Raw genomic sequence first — 22,298 nt, forward strand, 5'->3', positions numbered from 1 at the left:
GGTGGCAGCAATACCATCCTAGGACAAGGAAGGATTTGTGCCTTGGGGAAGTTTTTAATCTAAGCTGGTAGAGATAAGCTTAGTGGGTCTTTCATGCAGGTCCCCCACATCTGTACCCTAGAGTTCAGAGTGGGGAGGGAACGCTGAGAGCATTGCTCTTTTAGACTTTCAACATTTACAGTGCAGTTTTATGGGCCGTATTTTAGCCTCACTTACACTGGGAGCAATTCTAGTGACATCATTGGCACATCACTGAATAACCAGCACTATTTCTTGTAGCAGGCTGGTTTTCAATGGATGTCACTCATCTAACTACTAAGTGAAATCTTAGCTTGTAAGATCTGACAAGAGTACAGCCTAATGTTCCTTTGTGATAAATAAGGAAACTACGGAAATCAATCTAATCAGGAGCCCTTAAAGAAAATATTCAGGGTCTTATTTTTCATCATTAGCTGAGGAAATCTGTTGTTTTTGCCTGAACAATCACTGCATTTGTGTACACATCAGGTATCTGGATGTACAAATCATGATGGCAATTTGCATGTGCAATTACCTGATTGATGAATGCAAATATAATAATTGTATATGCATATTAGGCATACAGTTTCACAGCAAACTTATCTTAAAACAAACCCCATCATGTTAAGATTCTTATTTGTTAGTTCTTCTTCGAATAGCGCCTCTGCGGATGCTCCACTTCAGTGCGCTTGCACCCTGTCCCTTTGATCAGAGATTTTTGGTAGTAATGCCAATTTGGTACACTCATGCACCCCACACATCCTCATGCCCCATGCAGTTCCTTCTCAACCACCTTTGGCCCAAGATGTAGTCAACTGCGTGCCTGTTCTCTAATATTTAGCTTTTTCTCAGATTCCTTGTAATTCCTTACCTTATAGTGTTATAGTTGCTAGAACAATTGTTCCTTTTTGTTTTTTCTTTTCTTTCTTAAAAAAAACTTTTTATTCATAGAGATAGTTACATAGTTAGGAGATTTCCCTTTCTAGGGGTTAAATTTTCATTAGGTTTTCTCGGGAATGTCTGGGATTTGCCAGGATTCAAGAGGTGCCTCTTCTGTCGTGAGGTTATTCCAACAAGTGAAAGACTCTCCCAGTACCTCTGCTGTCTCATATCCCCAGCAAGTGGAGGATCTGTACTTCCTTCAAAGGGAGATCCCCCAAAAACAGAGAAATTAAGTTTAAACTCCTTATGATGGAGCAAGATTTACATCCAGCTTCAGATCTGGGAGAGAGTCCCCACTGTACATAGACCTCCCAGTACAGCTAGTGCCCCATCCGCATCAATATCTGAGTCACCAGAGACCAGCAGAGAGGTAGGCAGTACCATGACACAGAGTACATTTATGGTGCCGAAGTCCTCATCTACATCTGCCTCTAAGCAAAAGTATGTGAGGAGGAAGTCTCCAAGAAGTTATCAGTCACCACCTCACAAGAAGACTACGGAGACATCAAGTCCTGAGAGGTGTTCTGTGCAAGATCTGAGTGAGGCCAGTACAGCAAAGGCAAAGAGGAATCAGTCATCTAAGACAGACTCAGTACAGAGTTCAGATACCCATACCCAGAGGAGCAGAGACAGGCTTGAAAAAACCAAGTCCATCCCTGAACAACACTCACTACCAATAACCAGAAAGACTGCTCACCTATCTATGGTACCAAGGGAATCCCATGCCAAGTGCTTGGTGCCAGCTGCATTGTACTAAAGCCATTGTCCACGGTTTCCCACTTGTCCCAATCCTTGATACTGTCAGTACGGAAAGAATTCAGGTCCCTAAGGACCTGATAATATCTTCTGAGCCAGTATCTCCACTGTTAATAAGTGAAGGAGTTTGGGGAGCCCTGTAAGATAGGGATGTGCTATTTTCCCCATTTTAAAGGTGGGGAACTAAGGCAACTTGCCCAGGGTTACACAGGAAGTCTGTGCAAAAGCAGGAAATTGTACCAGGATCTCCCAAGTCCCAGTAAGCACCCTGGACTTCCTTTCTTTGACTGTAAGCATTTAATCACAGTTTGGGAAACTTCCAATAAACTGCTTTCATCAATTGAGGTTCCAATATTAAATCCCAAATCCAGATTTTAAGATTCAGCCCATTATGTTGAGAAATTAAATCATACAAGAAAGGAGTTTGGATTAGCAAAGGTAAGAGCAGACATATTTCTAAAAGCTTATGGCTTTTTCCTTCATTTTAAATCATATTTTTCTCTGTTTCCAACTGTTGATCAGTATGTGACAGAACAATAGAAGAATCTCATCAGAACAGTTCCCTGAATCCTTTCAGGGCACACATGACCAGCATCACCATGTATATGTTCTCTTGCATAATGGAAATAATGTTGCTATATAACTGAAATCCTGGCTCTACTGAATGAAACATGTTATTACAATAATAGCTTTCCAATAAAGGCACTTGATTTCCTTTTATCTTTACTGAAAAGGAAGAAAGAATACAAAAGCTATTCATTGATTTTTAATGAGGTGGTGTTTTATTCAACAGATTACAATCCAGTACACATCTCATGTGTCACGCATAAATTCTTGGAATTTGCAGTTTTATGTCTTCCAACAAGATATCTAAGAACCTTTAGTCAACTAACTTGCTGTAATTTGATAAATCAAGAGAAACTCTTGAGGGTTAACTCAGAGAAGCACGTTAAACTTGCTTTCAGGAAGTGAGGGAACTATTATCTTGAGGAGGTGTCAAAGACTAGAGAAAAATTGAGAGAAATCTAGAACAGTAATCCGGACAGCATTGCATTAGTCAAATAGAGGAGCAAGAGGTAGAAATAGTTAGTTCTCACTTTGCTGAGAAAAGAGCAAGAAATGTAGGAGAAGAAAAGCACTGAGTAGATAGTCAGAGGTCAGTGGGAGTTTGAGTTAGAAAGGATTGCAGGTTTTTGCCCTGTTACAGGATCTCTTTCAACCAATCAGATTTAAAATGTGTATTCAAAAGGATCATGAGACACTGCCTTCTCACACCCAGGGTGGCTGCAAACTAATTCTAGACCCAGAGGCCTGCACTAAAGACTATCTGTGCTCTACCCTGGCCAGAGGGCCAGAGACCCTTATAAACTGTTACTTGCGGTCTATCCCAGGCAGGAGGCTGTAGGCTAAAGACTGTTTGTGCCTGGCCCTTCCCAGAGGGCAAGAGCTTCCCCCATAGACTATTGATTACTGTCTGCCTGTAGTGAGGCAGAGTGAGGGACCACTACAATTGTTGGAGAATTCAGGCATCATCCCACCCCTGAAACAAGGGGACAAGCCCAGAAAAGCAGCATATCAAATCCCCCCCATGTGCCGGATGATAGAACGGGGAACCTTCCAACCAGGAAGGATGGAGGTCAAGAAGCTCACAGAGTGGCTCACCAAGTGCCAACAGCAGAAGCATGTGGTGCAGCTTGAGCAGCAGCAGCAATGCCTGCAACAGCAACTGATTCAAGAGCTGGGGGTCCAACACCAGCACCAAGAATGGCAGTGCTTGCAGCAGCTGGCTGTGTTGGTACTGACACCCAGCAGCTCCAATCCTGGGGGAGCAGTGACCCCGACTAACCCCATGGTGCTTGGGAGCCTGACAAAAATGGGTCCCAAAGGTGACCTGGAGGCCTTCCTCAGTTTCAGCTGAGTCTGGACCAGGGAATCTTGGGCATGTAAGCAGCCCCCAGGGCCAAGTGATGACCCTGTTAGACGTGGACGGAATTTGGATCTCCACCCTCATGAACTCTGTGGACAGACTCTGGTATGTCAGGACCTTGTGAAGCCCCCAGACACGTAGTATGCTGCTGCTGTTGGCAGGGTTACACAGATCGCTATCCTCAGGCCTGGGTCACCTTGACTGTGAGGGGGGATATGAGGATTATGATAGTGGATCTGTCACCAAGGCTGGCCTAGCCCATCATCTTAGGTCGAGACTGGAGCAGCTTCTTGGGGGTCCTGCACACCATGACCCTCGAGTCCCAACAGCCCCAGGGCATCTTTGTGGGAGAGGTCCTGGAAGGGACAGACTGGGCACCCAGGAACCTCAACCCAAGCAACCAGCAATACCTCAAGGCTGACCAGGACCTTCTTGATGAAGGGGGTGATCGCAGGCCTCCCACTCATGATGAACCCCCTGGTTTAGACGCAGACTTTAACCATGATTAGTGGGAGGACCCAAACCTCAGATGGGCCTATGAGCAGTTGGCTCATGTTGATGGGAAGATTATGGAACCCATCCCCCAGGAAATGCAGTATCGCCGCTTCTAGTTGACTGGCAACTGCCTCTAGCGAGTCGATCATGACTCCCAGACCCAGGACATCCAGACCCAGCTGGTAGTCCCCCGATGCCACTGTCAGGCCACCTGGCAGCTTTCCCACATCATTCCCACGGCGGGACATCTGGGGCATGAGAAGACCTTAGCCCAGATCCTGATATGGTTCTTCTGGCCCAGGGTACACCAGGAGGTAAAGGGTTGTTTGTGACTTCTGTCCAGCGTGTCAACTCACAGCCCCATGAGGGGTACTGAAGGCTTCCCTTGTTCCCCTGCCAGTGATCGACACCCCCTATGAGAGAGTCACAATGGACCTGGTAGGACCCCTCCTGAAGAAAGTCATGGGGTTCCAATATATCCTGACAATCCTCAACTACACCACCTGGTTTGAGGAGGCAATCCCCCTCCAGAAAGTCACAGCAAAAACTGTGGTTACAGAATCTTTCCCTGGGTGTCTCCCCCCAGGATGTCCTGACAGACCAAGGTACCAATTTCACCTCACAACTGTTCCAACAGGTCTGTGACCTGTTACGAATGAAAAAGCTCCAAATGTCCGTGTATCACCTGCAGACTGATGGGTTAGTAGAGCAGTTTAATCGAACCCTTAAAGAGAGGATGTTGAAGTTTCCGCCAGAAGATCTGTGCCACTGGAACCAGCTTATCCCTCCCCTATTACTAGCCATTAGAGAAATTCCCCAGTTCTCGAGAAAGCTGAAGATGTCAGGGAGGTTGCACAGAGTGTAAATCAGGGAAGAATTTTGATTCAGTGTATTTTGGTATAATTCATTATTATGTTCCTGCAAATGCCTGTGAGGCCAAGTAACTGCTAGGATGGAATTTTTCAGGTACATGAATATGTCATTACAGTAAAACAATCTGAAACAATGCTACTGTACTGTATTGTACTGAACATTGGGTGTGTAATAAGGGTGTATTCCCTTTCCAGATTGCTTTTTAGGCAAGTTGGTTTGAATGGACTTGTAACTATGAACAGACCCATGTTACTAAGATTGCCTCTTGAATTGAATCCAGAGTTAACCTTCTGCCAAATGTAGGGGGTTTAGTGTTCACAGCCCAATACCACTTTTACACTAGCCTGGCTCCGTTAAATTCAATAACGTGCAACTGGCATGGAACTGATGTGACAGTGGAGAATCACACCCACTGGGTTCTGGTTCAGCTCATTAAAGAAACTGGCTCAGGATGCAGAAGTTCAGATCAGAATTTACCATTAGTTTGCGGGGAGTTAGTTATAGTTCTCTCCCAACTGCATACATAAGTACTGTAGAATTGCTTCACCACTGCCTTGCGTCTTGGGCAGCCACTTATCCCAGTGCAAAGTGCATGTAAGATGCTCCCATATTAGAATGGCCGTATATTATTCTGACATTGCACAGATGTGATAATTAAACAAAGTGTGAGTCAACGGAGGATAAATGCATTTATTTTCTGCTCAGCTGAAATTCTCAAGCTGGCTAGGTTTTTGTATGCCATTCTGAAGTCAGGTTTAAAAACACTGAGGTTTTTTTAGAAAAAAAGTTCTAACCACCAAGATATACACAGTAGCCTCCCAAGTAACTTGACAATCATATTATACTTGTTCTTGTCCATTGCTGTCCCTCTGGGTAGTTGTCTTTTCTGTTCTTAATTTAGCGCTAGGCTCTGCCATTTTCACATTAAGTAATATCTTATTTCACAAATAGCTCCATCAAGGCCTTTGACTTTAAACTCTTCTCCATAGAGAATGCACCTCTATTTGTTCTGTAAAGCCCAGTGTACATAATACTGTTTCCCCCCAAAGTACAGAACTGTAGTACACAAGTTTCAATTGACTATTGTTGAACATTGCATAATAAAATTTAACTCTCTATCTTTTAAAAATGGTAGTGCAGTACCTTTGAGTGGTGGCATTGTTTCTGTTCTTTTTCCTTTAGATTTCAAACCTCAAAAAATCTTTGAATAAATACCCACTATTCTAGGAACCAGTACTACCAGGCATAATCATTTTTAAAATGTTATTCAGTCAGAGAAACACAATGAGTATCTTAAAAATGTCTCATTTTTTTCCCTCTTCCTAGAAATATGTCTACATCATCAGCGATGTTATCCACTGGAAATGGGCCATTTGTAAAAATCACCAAAGCAGCTAACCAGAGCCTAATACTTACACCAAGGTAGGCATCAATGCATCTTTCTCACATTAAGGAGCAAATTGATTATAGTGGTAAATAAAAATAAATATAATAATAAATGTCTTGTTCTACTTTACTTTAGTTGAAATCCAATGTGGTCTAGTATATAAGGCACTGCCCTGGGAGCCAGGAGACCTAGATTCTGTTCCATCTCTGCCACTGACTTTGTGTGTGACCTGGGGCAAGTCATTTCATGTCTCTGTTTCCCCTGCCATGTGTTGTGTATTGTAAGCTTTTGGGGCAGGGACTGTCTCTATCTGTTTGTATGTTACAATCTTGGTTAGGGCATCTAGGTACTACTGTGATTACAGTAATAAATAGTACTATTCTTGCATAGCATTTGTATCCGTAGATCTCAAAGTTTTTACATTAAGTATCATTAACCCCATTTTACAGATGGAGAATAAGGGGTCCAGAGAAGTGAAGTGACTTGGCCAATATCATCACTCAGATTGATAGCAAGAATAGAAGAACCCAGATCTGTTAACCCAGTCCAGTGTCCTATTTTGTAGCCCACACTGCTTCTCATATTAAATATAAAATGTTAGGAAAATACTGAAAACTGGTGATTTGTGACCAGTCCATAACAAGAACAGAGAGCAATACAAATGTAATAGCCAGCTAGAAAAAAAAAAAAGCATGTCCTTCTCTTCCTGGTTGGCTATGTTTTAAGGCAAGTGGTAGTAACAAAAATAAAATGAGGCGTGTATAGTGCTTCTGGCTTTGTCTCCATATCTTTCTTACGGAAATCAGCTCATTAAGCGAGGAGCTGTTCAGAATCATATCCTAGCCCCTAATCTCTTTTACCTTATATCGTATCTGATGTGACTTTGAAGGATTCCTATGGGTTTGGAATAACTGGGAGCTTTTCTTGACTCTAGACCCTGAATTTAATGGTTTTAAAGAATTATGTTCACAAGAGGTGCCCGTGCTTTAGGCACACCTATAAAAGGAGAGGTGCTTGCCATTGACTAGCAAGACAGTTCACACCTCAGTTAAAACAATGCCTTAAAGGAGCTAAGAAAGCTTAGTAGTCCTATCACATTAACAGTTACATTTTCCTGGAACCTTGATGGATGCACTGACACAGAAAATCACCATATAATTGCTCAGTTGCTTAGACTGGATTGAAGATGGATGCATCAATAGTCTTGTAGGCTTCACTTATGAGCTATATTGCACAGTAGTAAAGCTATAGAGAATATTTAATTTGCTGCAGAGTTTTCTTTTTCCCTGCTGGGAGCTGATTGATACATTTTCTGTTCTAATTCTATTCTGTTAATACCAAATATTTATCAGTCTCACTGGTGGTGGGGGAAAAAAAACATCTTAGAGTAATGGAGGATCATTAAAAGCTATTTTTCTTTTTTTAATAAAATGTATGTCTAAACAAGCATTGCCATGAGAGATCTTAAAGAGCAGCCTATGATTTAAAGGTGTCTTCTATTACTATCAGTTAGACACTAAAGAATGAGGAGAACAAGAGGAAAAGGAAGAAGACCGTTCATCTTAACTGCATTCCTACTGCAGAAAGAGATTTCTTTTCTGTTTATCATCTGAACTCCTGATAAGGGTCACTGTATTGTGGTGATACCATTATACCCTCATGTAGTTTCACAGAAGTCGTAATGTTACAGAATGAGAGGACGATTAGACAGTGTTTTTCTTTTAGTAAAATAAACTAACAATAATAAAAGTCAACTGATAATCAATACATGAAGGCCAGATCCCACACTGCATTTAGTCCTTACTCAGTCAAAACTCCCTTTGAAGGTCGCAGGAGTTTTGACTGATTAAGGATAGTAAAATATGACCCAGAGATGAAACCACTGTTCACATCCGGGACACACAGGGAATTTATTTACTGACAGAAGGATAACATTTGCATTGGGCCAGACCCTAGCCCTAGAAGCATTGGTGGGGCTTAACACGAAGCAGCTCTGTGACATGGCAGGCTCCACAGCCAGAGATGGGTTAGAGATTTGGGGGGCCCTGGGTCAGAGCAAGTGGGGGGCCCCTCTCCACCCCCTTCCTCCTGCAGTTCCCCCTCCCCCAGTGCTCCTACCAGGGAAATGGGGTAGGGGCATGGGGGCTTGCCCCCCCACAAACTCCTGGTGGGAAGCTGGGTCAGGGTTCAGGGGCTTCCCCCACTGCCCAGCTGGAGCACCGGGAGGGCAGGAGGAATGGTGCAAGCAGCCATCAAAGTCATCCACCACCACCGCAGGAGTTGCTGCCAGCCCAGCTTCTATATACAGTGTGACAAGTGGGCCTTTTGGAGGTCACGCAGGGGAAGCAGTCAGCATGCACCAGGCCTCCCTGACATTTCAATGGGAGAGGAGGGGGATTAGAACTGGGCAAATAATTGATTTTTCTGGCTCATTGGCAGCTCTGAAACATTGAAAAACAATTTTGGTTTGAATCAAACCAAAATAAAAATTCTGAAAAATTTTGGCAAATTGAAAATGTCAAGAGATGTTTCATTTTGTATCAAACAGAACATTTCATTTGACCCAAAATAAAATGTATTGTTTCCTTTCCAGATGCTTTTAAAAATAATAGCAAAGGAAATGAACGGCTAGATTCACCAAATGTGGGAATGAGGGGAAGGGAAAGAGCTGGTGCTGCCTATCTTATAACCTTTATCCCAGTGATTAGGGTGCTTACACAGGATGTGGGAGACCCAGGTTCATTCTCCCCCTCTGCCGGATGTAAAAAAGAGATTTGAACGCAGCTCTCCAACATTGCAGGAGTGTAACCCTAGCCACTGGACTGTAGCGTATGCCTCCGTGGGGCTGTTTCAGTCTCTCCTATTGAGGCTGTTCTATTGGTTAGGGCACTTTTCTGCAATGTGGGAGACCCAAGTTCAAATCCCTTCTCCACATCAGGTACGGTGGGGCAATTGGATTCAGTTGAATGCCTTAAACACTGGCTAAAAGTTATTAGGGTGGTGGCACCACCTTCTCTCTGTCCATTTTGCGAATCGCACCAAATCCCAAATCATTGTTTTGGCCAAAAGCATTTGGCAAATTTGTTTCAAAATCAGGAATACTTTCAGGCTGGTCCAAACTGCATATTTCGGCTAATAAACCATTCAACTGAAAATTTTCATCCAGCTCTAAGGGGAATGGATCCTCCTCAGCTACCCAGCTGGCATCAATAGGAATGACAAATGGGATGAACAGTCCAAAGCCAGTCTCCAGACTGACAGCTCCAACATGAAGTAAAGGTGGAGGCCCACTAGCTTGAAGTCCCTCTGATCATGGCAAACAGAGGGTGTCAGCAGTGTAAGAAATACCTCAGTGAGTTGCCACTCCTACCCATAGCTCCCTGCTATAGATTAAAGAGTGGGAGATGCTAGATGTTGTATCACCATCATAGAAGGCATGGGCCCTGTCCAGATGAGCTAACGTTCTATCCCACCTCCCGCTGGACCTGCATAAGGAGTTCCTGCACCCTCTGCAGCTCCATGGAATCCATGTAAGGCAGTTTGGTGGAGATGGAGCTCCTATGCAAAAGTTCCCAGTTACTGTGCAATCCTGCTGGGAGCCGGTGTGTTCGCTGCCCAACCCTTTTCTGTGCCATGTTATTCATCCTCCCTGCCAGATGGCCCAATGTACAGCTGGTTTACAAGGGCTTATGAGTTTTCAATGGGAGTTTGAGTAAAGACTGAAGAATTTGGCTTCAATGGTGTAAACCACATCCTTGGGGTTATATGTAAGACTGAAAATAGGAGATATTTGCAATGTGAAAACTATACAGTGATTCTGGATTACAATATGAGAGTGTATGTTATTGTATAATAGGGAAATGTTGATAGCTACATTTATACAATCATGCTATATTACTCTGTATACATTTAAAAACAAACTGTGCATTAAACTAGTCCTCCAGTGATATTCTTTCCCGGTATATTTTTGTATATATCAAATTTAATTGGTGGCACAGGCACTGTCCCCAGTGTTCAGATTCATTACAAGCTATGAAGATAATCTTAAAACCTCTGGGTGTCAGAAATGCTTGAGTAGTTTTGATCTGTGGCCTTGTGCTCTTCAGGCTTCTGGCTTTATGTCTCTTCTAAATAATTCCTAAGCCTTTATATGTGTCTATATATATTCTACAGTGCAGTGTTATCTCCATGAAAGCTAAACTGATATCAGACTAATATATATATTTTTTTAATTCTTTGGTTACACTGATCTCTAGTGGCAAGTTCCTGAAAACACCTAAGAAGGCAGCAAAAAATCCATAGTGAATTCAGTTTGTATTGGATTCAGAATTTTAGCAGATGACATTCCCCCCCTAAAGATTAAGCTACTTTTATTTCTATAATACGCTGTTTTTAATCAAATGTACAGCAAAGGAGAAATTATATGTGCAATATCCATTTAAGCATTGGGCAGTACAGGCAAATTACTGCATATTAACACCATGGTTTTACTTTAGAATAAGGAAACAAAACAAAAGAAGTTTTGTAGTGATTCTAAACTGCACTTAAACATATTCATGTAATGTCACCTGGCATGCAGATACCTGTGTTTTTAACAACTGTGCTTTCATTCTAGCAAACAGTGTCTCAGTAATCTGGTGATTTATCTACAATGCAACAATAAACGTAAGTAAGTGTTTCATAAGAAACTTCCACTTCAAAAATAAAATTGTTAGGTCCATAAACTTCATGTATATTGTTTGAAAGATTTTGGCAGTGAAATATAAACTGTATTTTCATATAAACCATGAAGCAGGAACATGTACTATGTTCAGTTGTTTGCATACAACGGGTGCAAACAAAAAGAAGATATCCACCACCCCCTCCTCCCACCCTCCCACCCTCCTGAACTTTAGGGAAGATCAGATCCTGTTCCAGACTGGAACTTTGTATCTTGGGCACATCTTGAAATACGGCATAAATTAATTTCAGATCTCCCCTCCCCTTTCAAATTTCAGCTTGTGGAAAACGACTCATAACTCAGGAGATCAGTGCAAGGATTGTAGGTGGAAGTGATGCCAAAGAAGGAGCTTGGCCTTGGGTAGTCTCACTGTTTTTTAATGAAAAACCTATATGTGGAGCTTCCCTCATCAGTGATGAATGGCTAGTCTCAGCAGCGCACTGTGTATATGGGTAATGTTTACTTTCTCCTTAAGTTAATACATATACCATGTTGGCACTCCCAAATGTTCATGTATAATGATGGAAAGATGCTCATTCATAAAGCTGGGTTACGGAATGGCCCTGACCTGTCAATCAGATACGCATGGGGCAACACTGCTAGCCACATAGGGTATGTCTACACTGTGATAAAAGACCTGCGGCATTGGTCTGCTCACTTGGACTCACAGGGCTCAGGCTGCGGGGCTATAAAATTTCAATGCAGGCATTCAGCCTTGGGCTGTAGCACAAACTCTGAGACCCCGCAAGGGGAGAAGGTCTCAGAGCCTAGGCTCCAGCCCAAGCCTGAAAGTCTGCACTGAAATTTTTAGACCCTCAACCTGGGCCCTGCTGACATGGGCTCTGTGACTTGGTACCGCAGGTACCAACAAACCCATAAAGTCCCATATGTAAACCCATATGTAAACAAACCCATAAAGTCCCACTGAAGTCAATAGGAACCACATATTCACAGGGATCTCCCCTTATGTATCCTATGAAAGAGAATAGATGTGGTTGCCTTTGATAGCAGGGAACTGAACTCATTGACCAGGAGGTACGTCCAATCCTATATTGTAATGTTCTGATGGATCTGACTACGGAATCAGGGCTTACATTTATGGTTTTAATAATATTCTGTTATTTTTGCCTCAGTAAAATGACTTTTTCATGCTAGAATAATGTTGTTTTGCCAAATTAATTGTTTATTTTCAAAGCTGAAAAAGAATTATTCAGTGGTCTGAAGGCCCATCAGATAAATGATTCAGATTAGGTATTTGAAAATCATACCCAATAACAAAACTGTTCAAATGGAGAATAGCCAGAGTCAATAGAAAGTATGAGGAAAAATTAATGTAGGGGACTTGAGACAGTTCTGTAGGATTTTTCAAACACGTAATCTCTCTTTCTCTCTCTCCCATCCCCCAATGTATAATATTGTGGTGAAAACTTATATACAGCAGGGACCCAGTTTTATAAAAATGACATGACCACTGAAGTCTGCACCAGACTAGGGAAAATCCTGAAATTAGTGATAGGTATAGTTAACAACCCAGCTCATCATTTAATTATTATGTACTGAATTATTCATTCACCTAATAAGAGATGGAGTCCAGCTCACAGCTCCTGGAGTTTTTAGTAGCCCCACATTTCAATGACTCCAGTAAGGGGTCACTGAAATCAAGAGACACTTTTTTGAAAATGGAAGGTAGTATACATTAAATATATGATACCTCATCAAGCATTTGCAGTTTATCCGTAATTAGTTGGGTGTCTTCATTACTCACTCAGAGCTTTCCCAATGGTGTGAGAGTAAAGAATGACATCTTATCTCATAAAGGTAAATTTAGTATTGCCTGTGTAATTATGACTCTCTGCCGTACACTATGAGAGACTGATCAAGATTTACACTACTCTATACAATTGGAATGAATCTCAATTTGTCTGAATAGATGTGTTAATCAACTCAAGTAGTCTCTATGGTGCACTACCCAGAATGTGAGGAGATGAGGTATATTTTAAAATATTTCCTACAATATGTCACCATGATGTCTACAATTAAAGTGCTGTAGGGAGGACCAAGAATAGGAAAACATAGTGTTTAAAAAATCATGGAAGAGCTATCACTATTGTAAGTAACTAAATTCCATTTATTTATGTCTGAATATTGGTGACATGGCAGAATTTACTGAAGCCTTCTCTATCTATTGCTACCTATGAGCACTTAGCAGATGATTTCCCAATAATCTGCTACACACCATCTATTCATCTCCTCAGTTATCATACCCTTTTACAATGACTTGCCACCATTCCTTTTGTATAACTGTCTCAAAGTTATTTCCATCTCTGTGCCTGATGTGACCAAAGTACATAAGTTTGTGCCGGTTGATTTCTGACAACAGAGTCTGCGTCTCTCCAGCAATGTTCCGAACATAAACATTCCTCATCTTTTCCATCCAGGAGATATGCAAAAGTCTTTGCCAGCACCACATTTCAAAGGCTTCAGTTTTCTTCTTCTCAGAAGCCTTAATTTCCCACAATTCACATCCGTAGGTTGCTATTGAGAAAATTAAGTTTTTCACCAGTTGAAACTTTGTACGTTTTAAGATTCTATGGGTTTTTTTCCAAATTTTTGTTAGGGGGTCATTGCAGAGCAAACCATCCCTACATTTCTTCCAATTTCTTTAGAACAGCCTCCTTGGTTGGATATGTATGATCCCAGATAACTGAAATCATTTACTATCTCTACATCTTGAGCATTAATTGAGGTGTTTGCTTGCATCTTGTTTTTGTTAATCGTGTAGATGTACATGAATTTTATTTTCACCATATTCAGAGAGAGTCTGTATTCATCACTGTGTTTTTACAGACACCAATATTTGTTGCATTTCAATCACAATAGAGAACTGAAGGAAATCTGGGTGCTCAGCTTCCACCAGCTCATAAGTATTTATATTGTTTGTAAATCAGTTCATTCAGTGGACATTTGATGATTCAAAACAACTTCAGCTATAAAGCAGGTCTCTAACTAAAGTATATCCTTTACAGCTTAACAATAAATACAGATTGTAGAAGAACAAACTTGTCATATTTCTTTTTTCATTTAAATGCTGTGTTTCTATTATGTTCAGATAGTCTTAACTTCTGATTTTCTAGATTTTTTCTTCAGCTGTAGGTTAAAAAAAAAATTAAAAATCAGATTTCTAATGGTATGTCTACTCTGCAATCAGGTACGATTGCAGCATGTCTAGACATACCTGAGCTAACTTTGATCTAGCTAGCCTGAGTAACAATAGCCGTGAAGGTGTGACAGCATGGGACTAGTCTTGTCCACCCTGAACCCTGGACACATACACTGTCCATGCTACAGTGGTTTCACTGCTATTGTAACTTGAGCTAGCTTTGAGCTAGCTAAATTAAAGCTAGTTTTGGTATGTCTATATGTGATGCAATCACACCTCCCAGTTGCAGTGTAGACATACCCTCAGTCTACCATCCCCAAGGTATTTCATGCTCATAATTTTCTATCTGAGGGATGATTATTAATTGCATGGGAATTTTTAATTTCAGCTGTTTAAAGGGTCATAATAATTAATGATTCTTCAATAATTGTACTATTGTCCAAGCAACTCGGTATAAATGTATTATTGGCTTAATACCAAAAATGAACTGATGATTCTGTGATACTAAAATTTTAGGCCACTAGTGCTGTCAGAAAACCAGAGGCAATTTCAAATGATACTATGCTACTCCACTTAATCTGAAAAAATATACCAAGTGTGTGTATATAAAATAATATATATTCTTGAGGGGATTAAAGATTAATACAAATTATACATGGCAAATTGTTCAAGTCCTTCATTTGATCATAAATAATTGTGAATATTCATTGCAAACTCTAGGAGGAATTTAATACCATCTCAGTGGAAAGGAGTGCTCGGCTTGCATACCACTTTGAATCTCACATATCCTCAGACAGTAATTCGAAAGATCGATCAAATTGTCATAAATCCTCATTATAACAAGCGCACAAAAAATAATGACATTGCTATGATGCATCTTCAATTCAAAGTGAATTATACAGGTAGGATTGTTGATCTTCTCTTATACATTTATTTACTCTGTATGAATTAATTTGAGCTAGCTCCAAGTGGACTAGTCAACCTGACTTTACTCAGTAATGACAGGTTTATGGGATACTTGGACTTGTCCTTATAAATTAGATATAACCTTGGGAAAACCAATCCTGCACTTGTTGGACATTTTGCCTGAGCAAGGAAGAGAGGGTTTGGATCAATGTGCATTTTGGTAACTGACATCACAAAAACCAGAATACTGGAATCAAGCTGAAAATAATTATTTCTCTTTCACAGATTACATACAGCCTATTTGCTTACCAGAAGCAAGTCAACAGTTTTTGCCAGGAATTAATTGCTCTGTTGCTGGCTGGGGTAGAACTATAAATCAAGGTGAGTCACCACACTTTTAAAAATACCACACAAAATAAGGAAGAAAACTTTGTTTGCTGTCAGAGATGTATTTTTTACTTTACATTTTAAAGACTTCAAGTGATGGGAAATCTACCACATCGCTTGGGAAGTTGTTCCAATGGCTAATTTCCCTCCCTGTTAACAAAGTATGTCTTATTTCCAGTTTGATTTCCATTATCATGTTTCTGATTGTGTGCACACAATAGAAATCAATGTGAGCTGCCTGTACATATTTGTGGGCGGGCTTTGTATGTAATAGTAATATCTGCCTCTTAAATAGCATCTTTCATCAGTATTTCTCAAAGCGGTTTACAAAGGAAGTGTTATAATAATTTTACAAGTGGGGAAACTGAGTCACAGAGTGGTGAGATGACTTGCACAATATCACCCAGCAGTTGAGTGGCAAAGCCACAGCTAGAATGAAGGTATCCTGAGTACCAGTCCAGTGCTCTCTTTATTCAGCCACCTTCTGTGACATTAAAGATCTCGAAAAAGGTCATATACTGTGACTGATTTTTTTGCCATTCACTATAATGGAGTACTCTTCATATGGAAAAAAATGTCCATCATTTCCTTGTTTTTGTAGATTTAAGGCTGAAATTCTGCTTTTCACTTCATTCCATCTTGCTAAAGCAACAGAGGATGCAGAGAGAGATAAAATTCAGATCCAGATTTTGAACATCCCTGCCTTCAGGAGCATTTGGGTGCAAGAAGTTGGTTCCAGTCCTTCTCTAGAGGAAGGCCATTTTCATAAAATCTGATTGTTCAGTTTGGATGAGCACCAGGCAGTTCATATGCCATACCACAGGCTCGTCAGAAGTGGGGGAAAGAAAAGGGGACTTTTCTGCTGTTGAGAAACTTCAGCGAAGGAGGGCTGTTTATCTAAATTTTTTAAAATTAAAAAAATATTTAGGCTCATTTTAGACAAAAGGCTGAAATTTAGGCCCAGCGTTAACATTTCTGGGGTTGTTGCCTGTTCTTAACGAAGATCCCATATTGTCATGGCTGGGTTGTGGGCAGCCAGACCTAGTAGCCAGAGCCAGAGTCACTAGACAGGAATCAGGGTCAGAGGACAAACTGGAGGTCAGAACCATGAATCACATGACAGGAAATCAAGCCAGAGGAGCAGGAGCAGGAGGGCACACAGTCCAGAACAGGGTGGAGCCCAGCTGTTTCCTGTGCCTGTTGCTGGACCAGCAGGCCAATCAGCTGCTCTGGAATGCCACCAAAAGTACTGCAAGGGCAGAGCTTCAAACTGGGGCTGGGCTTCTTGGATCCCAGGTAAGCAAGCTTTAGCAGGCTGCCAGATGGAGGGCTGGAGTATGGCTGTTCCTATAAACCAGGGATCATAGAATCATAGAATATCAGGGTTGGAAGGGGCCTCAGGAGGTCATCTAGTCCAACCCCCTGCTCAAAGCAGGACCGATCCCCAATTAAATCATCCCAGCCAGGACTTTGTCAAGCCTGACCTTAAAAACTTCTAAGGCAGGAGATTCTACCACCTCCCTAGGTAACGCATTCCAGTGTTTCACCACCCTCCTAGTGAAAAAATTTTTCCTAATATCCAACCTAAATCTCCCCCACTGCAACTTGAGACCATTACTCCTTGTTCTGTCATCTGCTACCACTGAGAACAGTCTAGAGCCATCCTATTTGGAACCCCCTTTCAGGTAGTTGAAAGCAGCTATCAAATCCCCCCTCATTCTTCTCTTCCGTAGACTAAACATCCCCAGTTCCCTCAGCCTCTCCTCATAACTCATGTGTTCCAGTCCCCTAATCATTTTTGTTGCCCTCTGCTGGACTCTTTCCAATTTTTCCACATCCTTCTTGTAGTGTGGGGCCCAAAACTGGACACAGTACTCCAGATGAGGCCTCACCAGTGTCGAATAGAGGGGAACGATCACGTCCCTTGATCTGCTGGCAATGCCCCTACTTATACATCCCAAAATGCCATTGGCCTTCTTGGCAACAAGGGCACACTGTTGACTCATATCCGGCTTCTCGTCCACTGTAACCCCTAGGTCCGTTTCTGCAGAATCCACTGTAACCCCTAGGTCAAGGCCAATGGGGCTGCAGGAAGCGGCGGCAAGGACATCCCTCGGCCCACACCGCTTCCCGCAGCCCCCATTGGCCTAGGATGGCAAACTGCGGCCAGTGGGAGCCGCGATCGGCCGAACCTGCGGTTGTGGCAGGTAAACAAACTGGCCCGGCCCACCAGGGGGCTTACCCTGGCGGACTGTGTGCCAAAGGTTGCCAGTCCTTGCTATAAACCTTGGAAACCCAGGTTTATGACTTGTGGGCCATGACACATACATGCTGCCATGCCCAATTCAACCACATCAATGACAGAGAATTCTCACGTACATGTTTTCAGTGGCAAACATTTTAAAATGTCCCAAATGATTATTTTAAAATTTAAAATTTGCCAAAATTTCAGCCTGCAACCAATTTTTATGTTCCTTACATAACCCACCCAAAATAAAAATTGCCATTTAAAAATGAACACACCCTGAAATGTATTTATACTGTACTTCATAATAAAGCAGATTTCCACTTTTCAGAGATTGTTATTGCAGATGGAGCCAAATTCTGTCCTGAGACAAAGGAGGTAGCACAGGGGAATCTGATGGCAGAATGTGGCTCATAGGATATTATTATTACTGGTAAGGATGCATGCAGAGGAAAGAATGCAGCTTGACTGTTAGAGCCTAGGCTGAATTTCCAGAGCTGAGAATTTACATTTTCATTTGTAAATCAATCCTATTGATCTGGTGTCACAGAGCAATAAACATGGAACAACTCTGCCATTTTTGCTGACCTACTTTCAGAGTACAATTGCGCCATAAAACTGTGGTTAATAATTAATAACATACACTAATGTAAGGGGTTCAAATGACCAACTGAAAATCATACAATGTACTCAAAGAATCTGGATAGTCGAAGCCACATTTTTAATTAATCCTTAGATCCATGCATCATAATATTCATTTATTTTAGTGGTCTTCATTAACTTATTTGAAAAACAAAATTTAGTGGTGATCCCTATTATAAAAGCTCAGGGTGTCATTCACTACTGTTTACTCAAGAATAACTCCAATGACTGAGGAGTAAGGGGGGCCTAGTGCACAACACACTGGACTGAGACTCAGGAGATGGGTATTCAAATCCTAGCTCAGCCTTATTTCAATTTGTGATCTTGGGCAAGTCACATAATATACCCTGCCTCAGTTCCCCGTCTGTAAAATAGAGTTAATAAATTCTACCTCACAGAGGATAAAATCTATTAATGATAGTGAGCCAGGGCCTTTTAAGTTCCTAGATACATTTTAATGAGGTATAAACTGAAGTAATGACATGGCAACCCAGGCCCTCGATAGTGCTGTGTAATGAAAGTGAAATTTCTGAATCACTAAGAATAATGGCTGTTGTTTATGCTATGCATTTTGATCAGTTTGGTTGTGTATACTCTCTATTTTGATCAGGTTCCACTGCAAACATATTGCAAGAAGCAGAGGTCCCTCTTATAACAAATGAGAAATGCCAACAACAGATGCCAGAATATAATATTACAGAGAATATGATGTGTGCAGGCTATGATGAAGGAGGAATAGATTCCTGTCAGGTAAGTAAAAACAACCCATTTGCATTGCTAATATTATATTCCTTCTAATTACTGAACAGCTCACTGGTTGGTCCTCTGATCATTAAAAACTAGCCACTTGCTGTCAGAATATAATTTCTACTCAGAGCCTTACATATTTCATACTGTAACAAGATACATGCTTCAAAGATTACAAGCTCATATATTTTAAGGTCCGAAGGAACCTTTCTGATATTAAAAAACCCCACTACAGAGCGATATGGGGTGTTGGAAGTGCCACATGTTCAACTTCACACAGTTTCTGGTCAGCAATCTCCTCAAGAGGAAGAGATGTTTGTGGGTGAAAATGTGAGGTGTGAAGCTTAAATACCAAGCTGATACAAGCCTAAGAAAGACTTTAGCTGGATGGATGGAGAGCAGCAAGGGGGCATTACCTTCAAGCATTTAGACCCCATAGATCCTCAAGAAATGGAAGCTCCAACAACTTGCAGGGGCTGCCCTTCTCTGTGACAAGACAACAGTGTTAGAATCATGAATCGTAGAATATCAGGGTTGGAAGGGACCTCAGGAGGTCATCTAGTCCAACCCCCTGCTCAAAGCAGGACCAATCCCCAACTAAATTGCTCTCTTATGATCTTCCTGCCCTCTAGCAGCATAGCTTCCTAAGGAGCCATTGTCCACCCCAGCTCAGCCTACAATGCACTCCCTCTCTATGGGAAGGCAGGCAGCACTGAATTCTGTGTCTAGCTTCCACTTAGTTCTGCTTGAACTCTTAGTTCTAGCGGCATGAACTCTCTGTTTTTGCTGACAGTTTTCATCACATTCTAATGGGAGCATGCTACGTAATGTGGTTCTCACTGGATCTACACTGTGCTGCTTCTGGCTTGTGCCCCATAACTGCAAGACTAGACCAAATGAAGTTGCCTTTAGGGAGTTACAGCAGACTCCCAGAAAAAAGGAGGTCATACTGCTTTGGCTCCACTCCACATTCCTTAAGCTTGTGTGGCTTTCCCTACCTGTTTTGCTTTTATTTGTTTCCCCTTATGCCACACTGAAGAGGGAAGAGCGGGGCCTTAATACTATACAGAGTGCAACAAATCAGTGTTGTAATCAATAACCAAAGAACCATGAATTAGGAAGGATATAGCAAGTGCAGACAGCCTGTAGCCTTCTGCAGCTCCTCTTCAGCCTTTGAGAGAGAGATTTTATTCCCCCAGACCTTTTTCAGAAGTCCCCGGTGCAAACCCCACTTATACAGGATTTGTGCAGGGTAAGAGAATATAACCTAAAGTTGATAAGTAAAACAATTAATGCAAAGGGTTCTACTATGCTTCATGGTTGATACAGTTCATGACTAACAGGTGTCTAAGAGCTTAAGATCACACATTATGTTAAAAAAATTAGTAAACAGTGTTCTCTTTTGAGTATTTCTCCATGTGGATCCTCTTCTGGGCACATCAGGAGTATGTGCACCAAAACTGGGATACACACAGGCAAAACAGCTTGAAGATCCAAAGTTACTTTAAGATCAAGAGCAGTTCTTTTTTTAACTTTTGAATTTCAATATTGCAGGGAGATTCAGGAGGGCCCCTGATGAGTCAAGACAATAACAGGTGGCTTTTGGCAGGTGTGACATCCTTTGGCTATCAATGTGCATTGCCCCAGCGTCCTGGAGTGTACGTTCGAGTCACACAATTTGTGGACTGGATAAAACAATTCATACGTTAGCTTGATTTTAAAAAACAAAAATAGAATGTAAAGGCAAATACTAAGCAAGATTATAATATACCACATAGCATTCAAAGCTACTGGTGAGAGAAACTGAATAAAATCCTGTCATTCAAAATGAGATTTAGACATAACCAAACTTTTGGGAGGAAAACATTAAATATTAAGAAACTCTATCATATCAGAAAGCAATATTTCAAAACAGCCCCAGTTGTCTTTTTGCCACTGGTTCTTACCACTTTACATTGACAGCTCTATGAGATATTGTTTTACTATTTGTCCACCTTACAGACATATTATTGAACAAATACCAATGCCCAGTACATTATGGAAACCTGCACAAAGATTTAGAAGGAGTAAAATCTGTGATGTGCACAGGATACACTATTTATTGAGTAACAGCTATATAAATTATTAATCCCAGGCCAAACATTTGAACAGCTTTTCAGGGTTTTCATGCTTTCCTTCCCAATATTCATTCCCATTTCAATGCATAGGGAATGTTGTTTAATAATCTCCATACATCAAAATGGGGCTGTACCCTAACTGTTTATGAGATCATGAGAGCTCCTTTGTTCCTATTACGAACAGTTCTGGAATATGTTTTATACATGGAGATGGTGTGCAAATCAATCTAGCTGCTTTGTAATGGCTAAACTGACCTGGAGCCAATTTTTTTTCCCTGGTGTCCCTGTTTTGGAATTAATGAAGTTACACCAGGGATGAACAGAGTACCATTTTTTATGATTATTTCTGGCAAACATCCTGGACATTACTGCTAAGTTATCTAATTATAGACAGACAGTTGTGCACACAAAAAACAAACTCTTCTGTTATAAGCTGTAATGCTCTTAAAAGCATAGAATATCAGGGTTGGAAGGGACCTCAGGAGGTCATCTAGTCCAACCCCCTGCTCAAAACAGGACCAATCCCCAATTTTTGCCCCAGATCCCAAATGGCCCCCTCAAGGATTGAACTCACAACCCTGGGTTTACAGGCCAATGCTCAAACCATTGAGCTATCCCTCCCCCAACAACAAGCATCTAACAACAAGCATCCTCAGACAATTTTGCAAGGAAAATAAACATGCCACTCAAGTTGCTGCTTGGTACATCACATGTTTACTTTCAGTCATCAATACAAGGGACTTTAAAAGAACGTTTTGGATTGTTTTGTTTTAACAATTAGGGTGAATCACCCACTAGAGGACTTCAATTGTGTAAAATATTAAATAGCCTGACTGCTTTAATTTCTTGGGTTCTTTTCAAAATAAGATTTTTTTTCTAAATGTAAACATAAATAACTGTGTACTCACAATGTATGTATGTTTGTATCTAATGATGTAATTATTCTAGTACAATATGACATGTTCCTTTTGTTTCT

At 41.2% G+C, this 22,298-nt stretch overlaps 1 protein-coding gene across 1 annotated transcript in view; it reads left to right on the plus strand.

Moving 5' to 3' along the window:
- TMPRSS15 (transmembrane serine protease 15) overlaps positions 1-22,298 on the plus strand; it is a 90,361-nt gene extending 68,063 nt beyond the window's left edge. Inside the window, exons 19-25 of the mRNA XM_048838360.2 lie at positions 6,338-6,433; positions 11,014-11,063; positions 11,396-11,570; positions 14,999-15,180; positions 15,470-15,565; positions 19,069-19,208; positions 20,760-22,298. Of these exons, the coding sequence (XP_048694317.2) occupies positions 6,338-6,433; positions 11,014-11,063; positions 11,396-11,570; positions 14,999-15,180; positions 15,470-15,565; positions 19,069-19,208; positions 20,760-20,915 (895 nt within the window). The 3' untranslated portion in view covers positions 20,916-22,298. The remainder of the gene's footprint in view (positions 1-6,337; positions 6,434-11,013; positions 11,064-11,395; positions 11,571-14,998; positions 15,181-15,469; positions 15,566-19,068; positions 19,209-20,759) is intronic.

The sequence above is a fragment of the Caretta caretta genome, chromosome 1, assembly GCF_965140235.1.
Source record: "Caretta caretta isolate rCarCar2 chromosome 1, rCarCar1.hap1, whole genome shotgun sequence".
Classification (NCBI taxonomy): Eukaryota; Metazoa; Chordata; order Testudines; family Cheloniidae; genus Caretta; species Caretta caretta.